This window comes from Anarhichas minor, unplaced genomic scaffold (genome assembly GCF_050575085.1).
Source record: "Anarhichas minor isolate MPS153535 unplaced genomic scaffold, ASM5057508v1 ptg000004l, whole genome shotgun sequence".
NCBI lineage: Eukaryota > Metazoa > Chordata > Actinopteri > Perciformes > Anarhichadidae > Anarhichas > Anarhichas minor.
This window is the reverse complement of record NW_027466450.1, coordinates 6,990,001-7,001,826: the sequence shown is the minus strand read 5'-3', so window position 1 is coordinate 7,001,826 and position 11,826 is coordinate 6,990,001. Positions and strand designations below refer to the sequence as shown.

The 11,826-nt window shown below is 45.1% G+C and overlaps 3 protein-coding genes across 3 annotated transcripts in view; 1 reads left to right on the top strand and 2 right to left on the bottom strand.

Moving 5' to 3' along the window:
* Positions 1–32: 32 nt before the first annotated feature.
* Positions 33–2,555, bottom strand: nup62l (nucleoporin 62 like). Its single transcript, XM_076107637.1, has 2 exons — positions 552–2,555; positions 33–446 (listed from the first exon to the last, which is right to left on the bottom strand). The coding sequence occupies exons 1-2, from the start codon at positions 2,244–2,246 to the stop codon at positions 288–290; spliced, it is 1,854 nt and encodes a 617-aa protein (XP_075963752.1). The 5' UTR covers positions 2,247–2,555; the 3' UTR covers positions 33–287.
* Positions 2,556–3,095: 540 nt separating this feature from the next.
* On the top strand, positions 3,096–7,594 carry pdk1 (pyruvate dehydrogenase kinase, isozyme 1). Its single transcript, XM_076107649.1, has 11 exons — positions 3,096–3,552; positions 4,006–4,147; positions 4,237–4,308; positions 4,393–4,577; positions 5,209–5,304; positions 5,393–5,470; positions 5,594–5,658; positions 5,753–5,851; positions 5,948–6,058; positions 6,363–6,476; positions 6,552–7,594. Exons 1-11 carry the CDS (start codon positions 3,444–3,446, stop codon positions 6,690–6,692), a joined length of 1,212 nt encoding a protein of 403 aa, XP_075963764.1. The 5' UTR covers positions 3,096–3,443; the 3' UTR covers positions 6,693–7,594.
* A 102-nt stretch (positions 7,595–7,696) lies between these two features.
* Positions 7,697–11,826, bottom strand: part of ppp1r9ala (protein phosphatase 1 regulatory subunit 9A-like A) — a 22,848-nt gene continuing 18,718 nt past the window's right edge. The window contains exons 16-19 of the mRNA XM_076107597.1: positions 11,571–11,769; positions 10,075–10,191; positions 8,978–9,166; positions 7,697–8,803 (exon numbers count right to left, since the gene is read on the bottom strand). Coding sequence (XP_075963712.1) covers positions 8,645–8,803; positions 8,978–9,166; positions 10,075–10,191; positions 11,571–11,769 — 664 coding nt within the window. The 3' untranslated portion in view covers positions 7,697–8,644. The remainder of the gene's footprint in view (positions 8,804–8,977; positions 9,167–10,074; positions 10,192–11,570; positions 11,770–11,826) is intronic.

Below are 11,826 nucleotides of genomic sequence, written 5' to 3'. Positions count from 1 at the left end.
CATTCTTATTGGCTATCCAATAAAACAGAGCCTTACGTCATTGATTTATTTAGAACAACCATAGCATTTACATGGGAACAGATCATTTCACTCTATATAAAAACTACTGCATCGGAAATATTGATCTTTATGCAACCAAACGAAAGATAAAGCAAGTTAACAGGAATTGCGACTGGCTTTGTTTTTGCATTTAAAATATCTAAACCCCCTAAAAAGACTTCCCTCTTTAGAACGACCGACAAAAAGCATCATTTAGTCAATATACACGTCAACGTATTTATTCCAGATCAGTCGAATGTCAGACGAAAGGTTTTCTCCTGCTCCTTGCGCTGGTTGTCACACAACTTCGACACTTCTTCCACTCTCCTCTGCAGAAGAACAGAGTTCTGATCAATCCACTGAAGTGAATCCATGTGGGTGTTGAGGATTTTACAGATCTGCTGAAGCTGAAAAACAAAAAACACAGAGGTAAATTTAAATGTGCAACAATATATGTCAAAGCAACAAAAAAGTGTCAAGGAAGGTTCAACTTGAACGAGGCCTCGTCTCACCGGGTCACTGGTGTCTGCTGGGCCGCTGGACGTGTTCAGGTGCTCGATGATCTCCTTCAGATCCTGCGACATCCTCTTCAGCTGCGCGTCCACGTTCTCGGCAAGCTTGTAGGTTCTCTCGCGTTCCTCGTCGGCGTTCTGCATGTAGATGGTCCCACTCTGCTCTTTCACCGACTCCTCGAGCGGGCAGAGCAAGTCCTCCAGCTCTTTCTGTTGGGAAAGGATGAAGTCCAGCTCCTGGTTGAGCCTCCTCTGGTCCAGCTTCACCTTCTCCATCTCCTTGTGCAGGGATGTGATCCTCTCTCCGTTCTCCACCAGCATGCGGTCCCAGGCGTTCACCTGAGTCGCCTGCTGCAAGAAATGCCTCTCTTGGTCCTCAAGCTCCAGACTCCACTTGTTAATGAGACCCTCTAGCTGGGCGTAGGTCATCACCGGAGGAGCGGCAGTTGTAGAGAGCGTTGTTGCCGTAGAAGTCACTGCGATACCTGTTGAAGGTTTGAGCCCCAGTGCGAAGGCCGTCGCAACACCTGTTGGGGCAGCTGCAACAGTGGCGGTAGGGACAGAGGTGGAGGTGATGGTGGCTGCCCCCAGAGGTTTCAGCATAAAAGCCAGACCTCCACCAGCTGCTGTAGTGGTTGCAGCAGCCGTGCTTGCTGCTAAAGTTGGAGCTGCACCCATAGTAAAGCCTGTACCTGGTGCAGCGGCAGTAACAGCAGCAGCAGTGGCGGCGGCGGCGGCAGCAGCAACAGCAGCTGTTGTAGAGATGGGTGAAGCAAAGAGAGACGGGCCTGGAGCGTGGACTGCCTGGGTGGATGCGGGAGGAGCTGGGGTGGATGAGGGTTTAATCCCAAAGGCAAATCCTCCACCCTGACTGGCTGTGACTGCAGCAGTGGGTGCTGGCTGCTGGGGCTGCATGCTCATAGTGAGGTTGGATGGAGCACCGGTGCCAAAGCTGAAGCCCCCTCCTGGGGCAGCAACGGGGGCTGCAGGTGTAGTCGCCTGGACCTTGGTTGCTCCAAAGCTGAACCCTCCAAATGAGAGGCTGCCCGCTCCTGTAGTCGCTGTTACTGTGGCTGTTGGTGGTGCCGCAAGTTGGGGTTGCATTGCAGATTGGAGTTGCATTGCAGGTTGGGGTTGCATTGCAGATTGGAGTTGCATTGCAGGTTGGGGTTGCATTGCAGGTTGGGGTTGCATTGCAGGTTGGGGTTGCATTGCAGATTGGAGTTGCATTGCAGGTTGGGGTTGCATTGCAGATTGGAGTTGCATTGCAGGTTGGGGTTGAGCTTGAGGAGTACCAAAGGCAAAGCCCCCTCCTGCAGGAGCTGCAGTCTGTGGTGGGAAACCCCCGCTCAGGGTGAACCCTGGCCCCGCAGCCGGAGCTGCTGTGGTGCCTAAAGTCAGCCCTTGTGGCGCTGCGGGTTGAGGAGTGCCCATGCCAAACGAGGCGTTGGGGGTCCCAAAAGAGAAGCCTCCGACGGCTGCTGTGCTCTTCGCTGGGGTGCCAAAGCTGAAGGAGCCGGTGGGGTTGGTGGCGGCGGTGGCCTGAGTCGGAGTGCCAAACGCGAAGCCCCCACCAGCGGCTGCAGGTACGGCGTTAGTCATCCCAAAGCCCGTGCCGGGGCCTGGGACTGCTGGCTTCGGAGCTCCGAAAGAGAAGCCCGTGGAGGCTTGCCCGAAGTTGAAACCGCCACTCATTTTCGTTTCGCGGGACAACAACTTAAATATCAAGCTATCGAAATCAGCTAACTCACAAAATGGTCACTTCCTCGCTGAACTTCTGCGGCTTTTGGCGGGTCACCAACACGAGCTGGTTCAACCCACGAAACCCGAGGGAATAGTTTCTCTGCTACGATGGCTTTCCAGACGTTAGCGGTTGATGAAGTCAATCACGGGTTTTGGAACGTTACGGAGACTTAAAAACTAACAAAACATCCTTCGCAAAACGTGGCCCTCTGTTTCCTACTTCTTTAGACAGGCATTTCTGTCGACGACTAAAGGAAATGACGGCAGATAGGACCAACCATTGATGAGTTTGCCCCGAGTCTTGTCTGCCAACGCACAAAGCCCGCCTCTTGGTAAGATTGACAGCTCTAATGCCCAATTAAGGCCCGGACCAGACGAACTCAAATGTGATTGGTAGAGCTTGCTGCCTGAATAACTGATCTCAGGGAAAACGGACCCTTCTTTCTTCCCAAGAGTACTGAGTCTACGACAAGATAATACACTTCATGCAGATTACGAGCCGTGTAAGAAAACGAAACACTAACGTAAAACTAAATGTAAAAGAAAATATACGTACGAAAGGATTTATTTAATTGCATATTTTTACATTCTTAATGCCAATTACATTCAAAAATTTATTTTTTTCTGAAAGACTATACGAAATACACTTTTTTTGTATTAGCATTAAAAAAAACAATTTTAAAATTAATAAAATATGCCATTAAGCTTTCCCATTTATTTAATATTTTTAATCTGTTTTATATTTATGATATATTTCTTATACCTACAAAATAAGAAGCATATATGATCATTAAAGTCTTTTTTAAAGTATGTTAACATAGCCGAAATACTCACGCTCTTGACACAGCTATGACTCTTTGTCTGGGTTACCCGCATAGCCTTCTTTCCGTGTTGACATTTATTCCACTTCTCTATGAACAATTAAAGGGCGATTAATAAAAAATGACGGCGACTATTCACAAATTTCACCAAATCACTCAGTAACAGATCGTTGATTCCACGAGTGTGTTTGCGTGCTGCTGACGCTAGCGTGGAAGCTAATGTCAACAAAGATCAGCTAACTTAACCGCGTGTCGGAACTGTAGATGTGACCTGTAAGTATAAACTAACCAAGCACAGCCATCGTCTGCGAACACAGGAGCTGCCACGATGCGGATTTTAAGGTTTCTGAGGAGCAGCGTGTCCATAGGAAAGGACATTGACTATTACTCCAAATTCTCGCCCTCTCCTCTGTCAATGAAGCAGTTTCTGGATTTCGGTAAGAGTCGGTACACACACACACACATGTCCGTTTTTCCCTTCCAGCTGCAAGGATCCAGGCACAGAGGGTGTAAAGATTGTAAAGCCCCCCGAGGCAAAGCTCTGATATTGGGCTTTATAAATAAAATTCACTTGACATTAAATTTTCCTGAAGAAAAATGAATGAGAAACTCTTTCTAGTTAAAATAACCAGACAGGCATGTATGTCTGTTTTTGGACTATTCCAACAAAGACACCTGACAAGTTAAGAAAGTGCTTAACATTAATGCAAAAATCATACAAATCCAATATTAGCATAACCGGTCTGGGTCATTATTTTGCAACATTGCCCACAATGGGCCTTTTGATAGCTGCCTCAGCATGAACTGCATGGCAAAATGATGCATTATCATATCACCCAACCTGACAACATCGATGATTAATCACTTTTGTCTCCCAATAATGTTTTCAGGCTCAGAAAATGCGTGTGAGAAAACCTCGTTCACCTTCCTCAGACAGGAGTTGCCCGTGAGGTTGGCAAACATCATGAAAGAGATCAACTTGTTGCCGGACAACTTACTGAGGACTCCATCGGTGCGGTTGGTCCAGGGCTGGTACGCAGGCTTCCTTCTGCCTTTTCTTAGTTAGTTGTCTCTCAAAACTACGCCGCCGATGCCAATAAACGGTGCTGTTTCATGTGCAGGTACATGCAAAGTCTTCAAGAGATTCTTGAGTTCAAGGACAAGAATGCAGGTGATGAGAAAGTCACATATGAGTAAGTAGATGAAAACACTATGATGTTTTATTTCCTCTATACGATGATCTAATGCCTCGCAGTAATCGTTGCGTCTTCATTTAGGTTCACAGACGCGGTGATAAAGATCAGAGATCGGCACAATGATGTAATCCCCACCATGGCTCAGGGAGTCGTGGAGTACAAGGAGAACCACGGCACGGACCCCGTCGTCAGCCAAAATGTTCAGTATTTTCTGGATCGGTTCTACATGAGCAGGATATCCATCAGGATGTTGCTCAACCAGCACAGTGAGTAGACCCTCTTCTGCTCCATAAAAGATGGTCTGCAAGCTTTTAACACCACTGCCGCAGGAAAACAAAAACAGATAACTCCCAGACACCCAGACGGGCAAAGACGCAGTCAACCAGCCTAGACCTGGATGTTATAACAATAATGTTAACACTAAATATTGTTGTTATTATTAAGACACAGTTCCTGCTTTGTGCATGGCAAACACATAATAAGGAACAGGAGGCATATAAAAGAAAAGAAAACATTACAATTTGATTATGAGGGAGGAAGAATGAAAGAAACACGCCACGGTCATAACATTAACAATGGGCTTCTCTGTGTTTAGGAGATTAGAGAGTGCAGAGATGGAAAGTTTTAGTTTTTGGTCGTCACGCTCCCAGTGAGTCGGGACAGAGTGAGAGTGTGTTGAGTGTCAGAATTCAGGCTTTCGAGTTGAGAAATAACAAAATAATTGGAGAGAATTAAGTAAGAAATCTCCAGTTTCTGATTAAATGTTGCATTTTTCAGACGGTTGATCAATTCATTGAGAATTGGGGGAGTAATATGTCCTCAAGTGTCTATTTATATTAGAATAATGAACACTTTCTATTGTAGCGCACGGTTATATCCCTGTGTGTTTGATTGCAGCGCTCCTCTTTGGTGGGAAGGTGAAGGTGAACCCAGCTCATCCCAAACAGATCGGCAGTATTGATCCAAACTGTCGTGTCAGCGAGATCATCAGAGGTGAGAACACTTTTATGTTGAAGTGCTCAGAAATGTCGTCATTTGTGTTCCCACCTAAAAAAAAAAAAAAAAAACCTCTTCCCTGCAGACGCCTATGACAATGCACGAAACCTTTGTGACCGGTACTACGTGAACTCTCCGGAGCTGATACTGGAGGACTTCAAAGGTAACTACTTCAGACGTTAGTCAGAAAAACAACACTTTAAATTGCATTATTAATGAATAGATACACATGAATTACTTCAACCGTACCTGATCAACTTTATTATCATCTCTACGTCCCCGACAGTCAACCCCATCACTGTGGTCTATGTTCCATCTCATTTGTACCACATGGTCTTTGAACTTTTTAAGGTAGGATTTGCTTTTTGAACTGACAATTCGACAGCCGGTGTTTCACACGATACGGTTTCACGTCACGCTGCTGTCTGTGCTTTCATCGCTGCAGAACGCCATGCGGGCCACCATGGAGCTGTACGGCGACGCCATGGAGTACCCTCCTATCCACGCGCAGGTCGCTCTGGGAACTGAAGATCTGACGGTCAAGGTAAAAGCTGTGCTGCGTTCACCAGTTATATCCCCCCCCCCCCCCCCCAAAAAAAAAAACATGCCAGCGTAAACCAAACAAGATGTTCTTCTCCAGGTGAGTGATCGCGGAGGAGGCGTGCCGCTGCGCAAGATCGACAGGTTGTTCACCTACACGTACTCCACGGCTCCTCGACCCAGCATCGACGGGGCCCGAGCTGCTCCTCTGGTCAGTAACCCTCGTGTGTGATCGTCACTCCTCTGACTTTGCTCTCGACTTATCCAATGTGATATAAAACCAGGCGGAACTAATAACACTAAGATAACATAATAACCTCATGAAGCTTTTAAGATTAATCAGAGGATACATCTGGGACTGAACTACTGTTACTACTTATGTCTGTAGTTAGACTGTGATACTTTTTGTTTTAATTAAAAACAAAAGAAACCCACATGCTCTTAACACACATGCCTCTTATATCATGTGCTCTCTGCCATAAAACTGCTGACTGCTCTGTTTTACTTGTGTCCAGGCTGGTTACGGGCACGGCCTGCCCATCTCTCGACTGTACGCCCGCTACTTTCAAGGGGACCTGAAGCTGTACTCTCTGGAGGGCTATGGAACCGATGCTGTGATCTACATCCGGGTAAAATGAGTTGTGCGTGAACATCATGTGTGTGCGCCGTGCGTTATTTACAGCGTGTTTTACCTTCTTGTTTAGGCGCTCTCCACGGAGTCCATTGAGAGGCTCCCCGTGTACAACAAGTCGGCCTGGAAACACTACAAGACGATCCACGAGGCCGACGACTGGTGCGTCCCCAGCAAAGAGCCGAAGGACATGACGACGTTTCGCAGTTTCTAGATCCAACAGGCTGCGGTCCTGCAGCAACGTATGCAAGAGAGGTGGTGGTGTGCCAAATTCCTCATAGGTCAATAGTTTTATTGTGAAGAAAAACGTGTTTCCTTCTCACTCCTACTGGTACCATGAATAGTGATGACTCTGGAAAGCCACATTGATGTTGAAAGTCTAACTAATGCTGGAAGTTTCAGGCTGATAACATATTGACCGTGTAACATAACCCTCAGATTATCATGAAGGATGAGCTGACGCATGCTGGACAAACAATAACGTAATCGTTTCAGCTGATTAAATCAGTTGAAAGGTCATTTTTCGATGCTTTGAGAACAAACTAAATTCCATTTAACGACGCATCATCATCTGAAAACGTCACCAACTGAAACTATCAGCGTGGTTAAGGTTTGAACCGTTTGCTCTACTGGTTTACAGCATTTCCTTCAACGCGTAGCTGCTTTCATTTAGCTGAAAGCTAAAAAGCTTTAACTGTTAGTCCGTCTGTGTGAGGAGCTCGTTCAGCTCAGCTCCTCTGCTTCGTGGGAAGTTGGAAACTTGTTAGATAACTAGTTGCTGCTTGTTTTTTTTAATCCGTTGGAAGTTTCTGCTGATGAGTCGAAGTGGTTAAAAAGTGTCTATTCATCGGTTGGATGCAACATGTGATCAAAAACATTGATTTTTTACCTATTTACAAGTAAAGGGGATTATTATAATTCAACATTGCCGACGCACAAATTTCTAAGCTATGTTGTATTGGGTTTGCAACTTTTAAGAGAAACATGTTTGAATTACTGTGGTTGTATTATTAAGACTCATCCTGTCAAATAAGCTACACAACATTGTCCATGTTACTCTGAAGCAGCTACTCTGTACGGATCATGTTCAGTGAAAAATAAATATCTCCACACAGACGGATGTGTATTTGTGTTTATGTGGATGGAAGTGATGGTGGAAACTGTCACTCGATGTGTTGCACGATAAGATAAGCTAGAACACAACACAAGCACACCACATAAAGTGAAAATTAGTTTATTGATGCTGTATGTACCAAGAAATGCCTCTAATTCACAAGAGGTGGAAACCATGATTTTCTTGCTTGGCACACAGAACATGGCGTCACGCGTGAGAGAAGACGAAAAGGAAGCACTTGGGGTTTTCGGCTGAGAACAAATCATTGTCCAGCCTCGCATTCATGCACGACTCACACGGGTCCTTGTCATGGGCACGCTGACCGTCTGGTGGAGCGGCAGCGAGGCGTACGTGTAGCAGACCTGCCGAGTCAGCGTTCACCTCGTCCCTACTCCGTCTGTTTGCTGCCACGGCCTAGCTATTCTACTTAGTAGAAAAATGTATACAGTATAAAATGAACAATGGTATTTAAGTAAAAAAAAAAAAAAAGAAAAGAAAAAAAGATATGCAGTTAATAAGCACATGTATAAAACGTATTTATACATTTAAAACCTTGTCGCCCATTGAAGCTTAAAAGACAAATATAGTGCTTTTATCTGAATTGTACAACAACCGTTCCTGCAGAAGAGTTCATGTACATGAAACAAGTTGTACTAGCAAATATAGAAAATGCTGGAGAAGCAGTACACATTTGACTTCCATATTTAAATGTGTGCATGATCTGCAACTACTACATTAGATTCTGAAACAATTTTTTTTTTTTTTTTTTTTAAATCATAGCTTCGAGCTTGTAGTGGTAAAAAAAATGTTACAATTCCATTTTTGGTCACATACCAAACGTGTTTTTGTTTACATTCCCCATCTTTCATTTAAAATGGTTTGAGCTGAAGTTTGTTAAAACATTCCAGAGAATCAGTGACGAGAGAAGAATGAGGAGCTACTGGATGAACGTGAATCACAACAGTCATTTCTGTGGTTCTCGGGGTGCTCAGGGGCCCGGTAGTGATGAGGTTTATGGGATGCATGAATATCCAGAGAACAGAGCTGCTACCTCAGCAGACAGAGTCGGTGCTGACCGGCAGTTTCCCGCTGCGCCGCACCTCCTTCTCTCTTTTCTCTCTCTGCTTCTCCAGCTTCTCCTGGGCCTTACGCATGTCCTTCAGCTTCTTCTTGATGGTTGAACGGTCGCTTTGACTTGACACACCGAGTGCCTGAAGGAAAAAAAGAGCACAGAGTGAGGACAAAATAACGCTACCATTGTCTGGCCACAAGGTGGCAGTGAAAGGCTGACAATATTTCACTGAACAATAGACTTCTTTTGCAATGAAAGAGGCCTTGTATGAGATAATTATTATCATAATTATCATGCTAGGTTTCATTTTTACCTTCAACTTTTCACTGTCCAAGTACAAGAGCTGTTGTCCGTCCACTCCCTTAGCTGTGAACTCTGGGGTGTATTGGTCCATGTTCATGCCCATCAACCAGTGACAGACCTGTTGATTGGTCCATTCACACACAGGCCGGTTCTGCCACTGATACTCTTTCCCTGTGGCCACTGGTTCATCGTCTAAAGTCTACAGAAGACACAGGTGGTGCAAAGAGACATTATAAAAGTAAGAGTGAGAATCTCTGTGATTGTTTCATGTCATATGTTGTTGTACACTAAAGGAAAAGGATTGCTCATGTGTAGTGTGTGGAAGAATACCAAATATATATATATATATGTAGTTGGTGCCTTCCAACAATGTGCAACAGCCAGTCGATGCCATGGACTGTACTGTATGTGTTTGACAGCATTGATCAATGTTCCTAAAGCACAGTTAAGTGGTGAAATGCAAACATTAATCATCACAAAATCACTTAAATAAATGCTGTTTGAAATGAATTCCTCTGAGTAAATTATTATTTCTATAGGTGGAGAAATTGCTGAAAAGTGAAGCCAACTGCAATATGTATACAACAAGCAAAAAGAACACGAAGTGCAAGTTCTGTTGAACAAAACTGTGTGCAGTGTATACACTTCCTAAGCTAGCACCAAGAAAACAAGCGTGCAATGGCATCAAAAACATCGATGACATTCTCAGACACAGGTCTGTGTGTCTTCATTCTGTTCGTTTCACTGAGAGAGACTCGGACTCTGTAACACGAGAGAAGACTGCTGCTGAAACACCACTGAGCAGGCAGCAGAGCAGTCGACATGCTTCTGTGGTCGGCCAACGCTCGTAAAGAACGTGAAGCACCGGTTGACGGTTTAACAAACGCTGAAGTGCAACATCACAGCTGACTTAGGAAAAAACAAAACAGCTTTCACACACACACACACACACACACACACACACACACATGCAGCTCTCTTCAATTCCCTCTGCATTCATGATTCACTCTCAGCTGTGAAAGGGGGAACGGCTCAAAGAGCATGCTTGAGAATGTCCCCTTTCAGCGGCATCGAGGCGTCCCACGCGGCAACAAGGAGAGCACTCACCTCACTGGAAGAGAAGATTAAAGTGTGTGAGCGCCCAGACAGATCGGGTTCAGCGACTAACCCAGAGGTGTCTGAACCGAGGCTGGCAGGGTTAGAATCATCTATGACTGAAAAACTCTGGAACAAGTGGGGGAAACAAGGAACGCATTTACTAAAGCAACACATCACCAAACAACAGTTCTGTAGCAGGACAAGCAAAACACGACGGCGGTGAGGGGTGAGAGCAGCGCTGCTTCCATTAGGACTGAAGTGATCGTGATAAACCATTTCAGTGGCAGCAATCCAAGTGAGTGACTGTGATATTCAACACGCTATGCAGCACAATATTCAAGAGGAATTAAAAACCAATCCAAAAGTACATCAACAACCTCTAAACTACAGCAACTAACTATACTAACACACACACACACACACACACACACACACACACACACACACACACACACACACACACACACACACACACACACACACACACACACACACACACACACACACACACACACACACACACACACACACACACACACACACACACACACACACAACAGGTATGGGGTAATGTTCTTCATTTAGTTGATGCTGTGAGATTTATTATTTGATTCATCAAGAGATTGGTTTTTAAACTATATTGGGAATCAGGGAAATATTACCCAGACTTGCAGGCTGTTGCACCAGCTACGTGTAAGTTCATATGAAGTTTCATTTTAATGGAGCGGAAGAAGTACACTCTAAAAAAACATGTTGCACTATTCAAGTTAGTTACAACGCAGCAGTTAGTGTTGATTGTTACACACAAACTTCCCATTAGCTGGCGCAACAAGCCCGACAAACTACGTCTGTCTCCTCTTAACACGAGCTGTGAGGCTTTCTGAATGTGGATACAAGGACAGTTAGACACCATTAGTTTCCTACAACACTACCACATACCCAGTTGAATAGAAAAAAGGTGAATTATTCATAGGATGTGTGGGGGTGAGAAATTACAAATCGCAGAACTCTATTTGTTAGTGATGCTCTAGCGTGGTATCTAAAATCAAAAAGGTAAAACAAACATACTGTACCAAATCTAATGAGCGACTGAATAAAGAGGACCAGGAGAGATTTGTCTGTTTAAAGGAAACACGGTTCAGTGAGATTAAACGTCCAGGCAGCAAAGCACTGACACAAACTACCATAATGCACACGGCAACCAAACCAAAGCTATTCTCTGAGTAATCATTTTCTTCAGCCGGTGTCTTGAACTCATTAAACGGCTTCGTGGGAACAGCAGCGCCGTGTGACAGTTAGCCACGCGCTTCACTGGATGCGTTTGATCCCCTGCTGGCTCTCTGGCTAACATGTGGATCCAGTTAGTGTATCTCATGTAGAGAACTAGCCAATGACAGCACATGTCTTGCTACTGCCTCCCGTTATATTTCTACTAGTTTTACTCTTACAATGAAGACAGAAATGTATTATGATGATGGAGGACAGACCCGGACTGTTATTCGAACCTTATTCTTGCGGTCCTGGCTTTGCTCACTGCTGGTCTCTGCAGCGTACGGCAGGCTGCTGCTGGAAGAAGAGGGCTCTCTGTCTCGGTCCCGCTCTTTGTCTCCGAACCAGGAGAAAGGCATACAGGTGGGGATGGAGGTCATCGAATCCGCAGGAGACAGGTTCCCTCCAGACTCCTCCAGTAACTCTGCCGATCCCCTGGGCATTGGAGAAATGATCCACACTCACCGTAAACATGTGACAGCTTAATACATC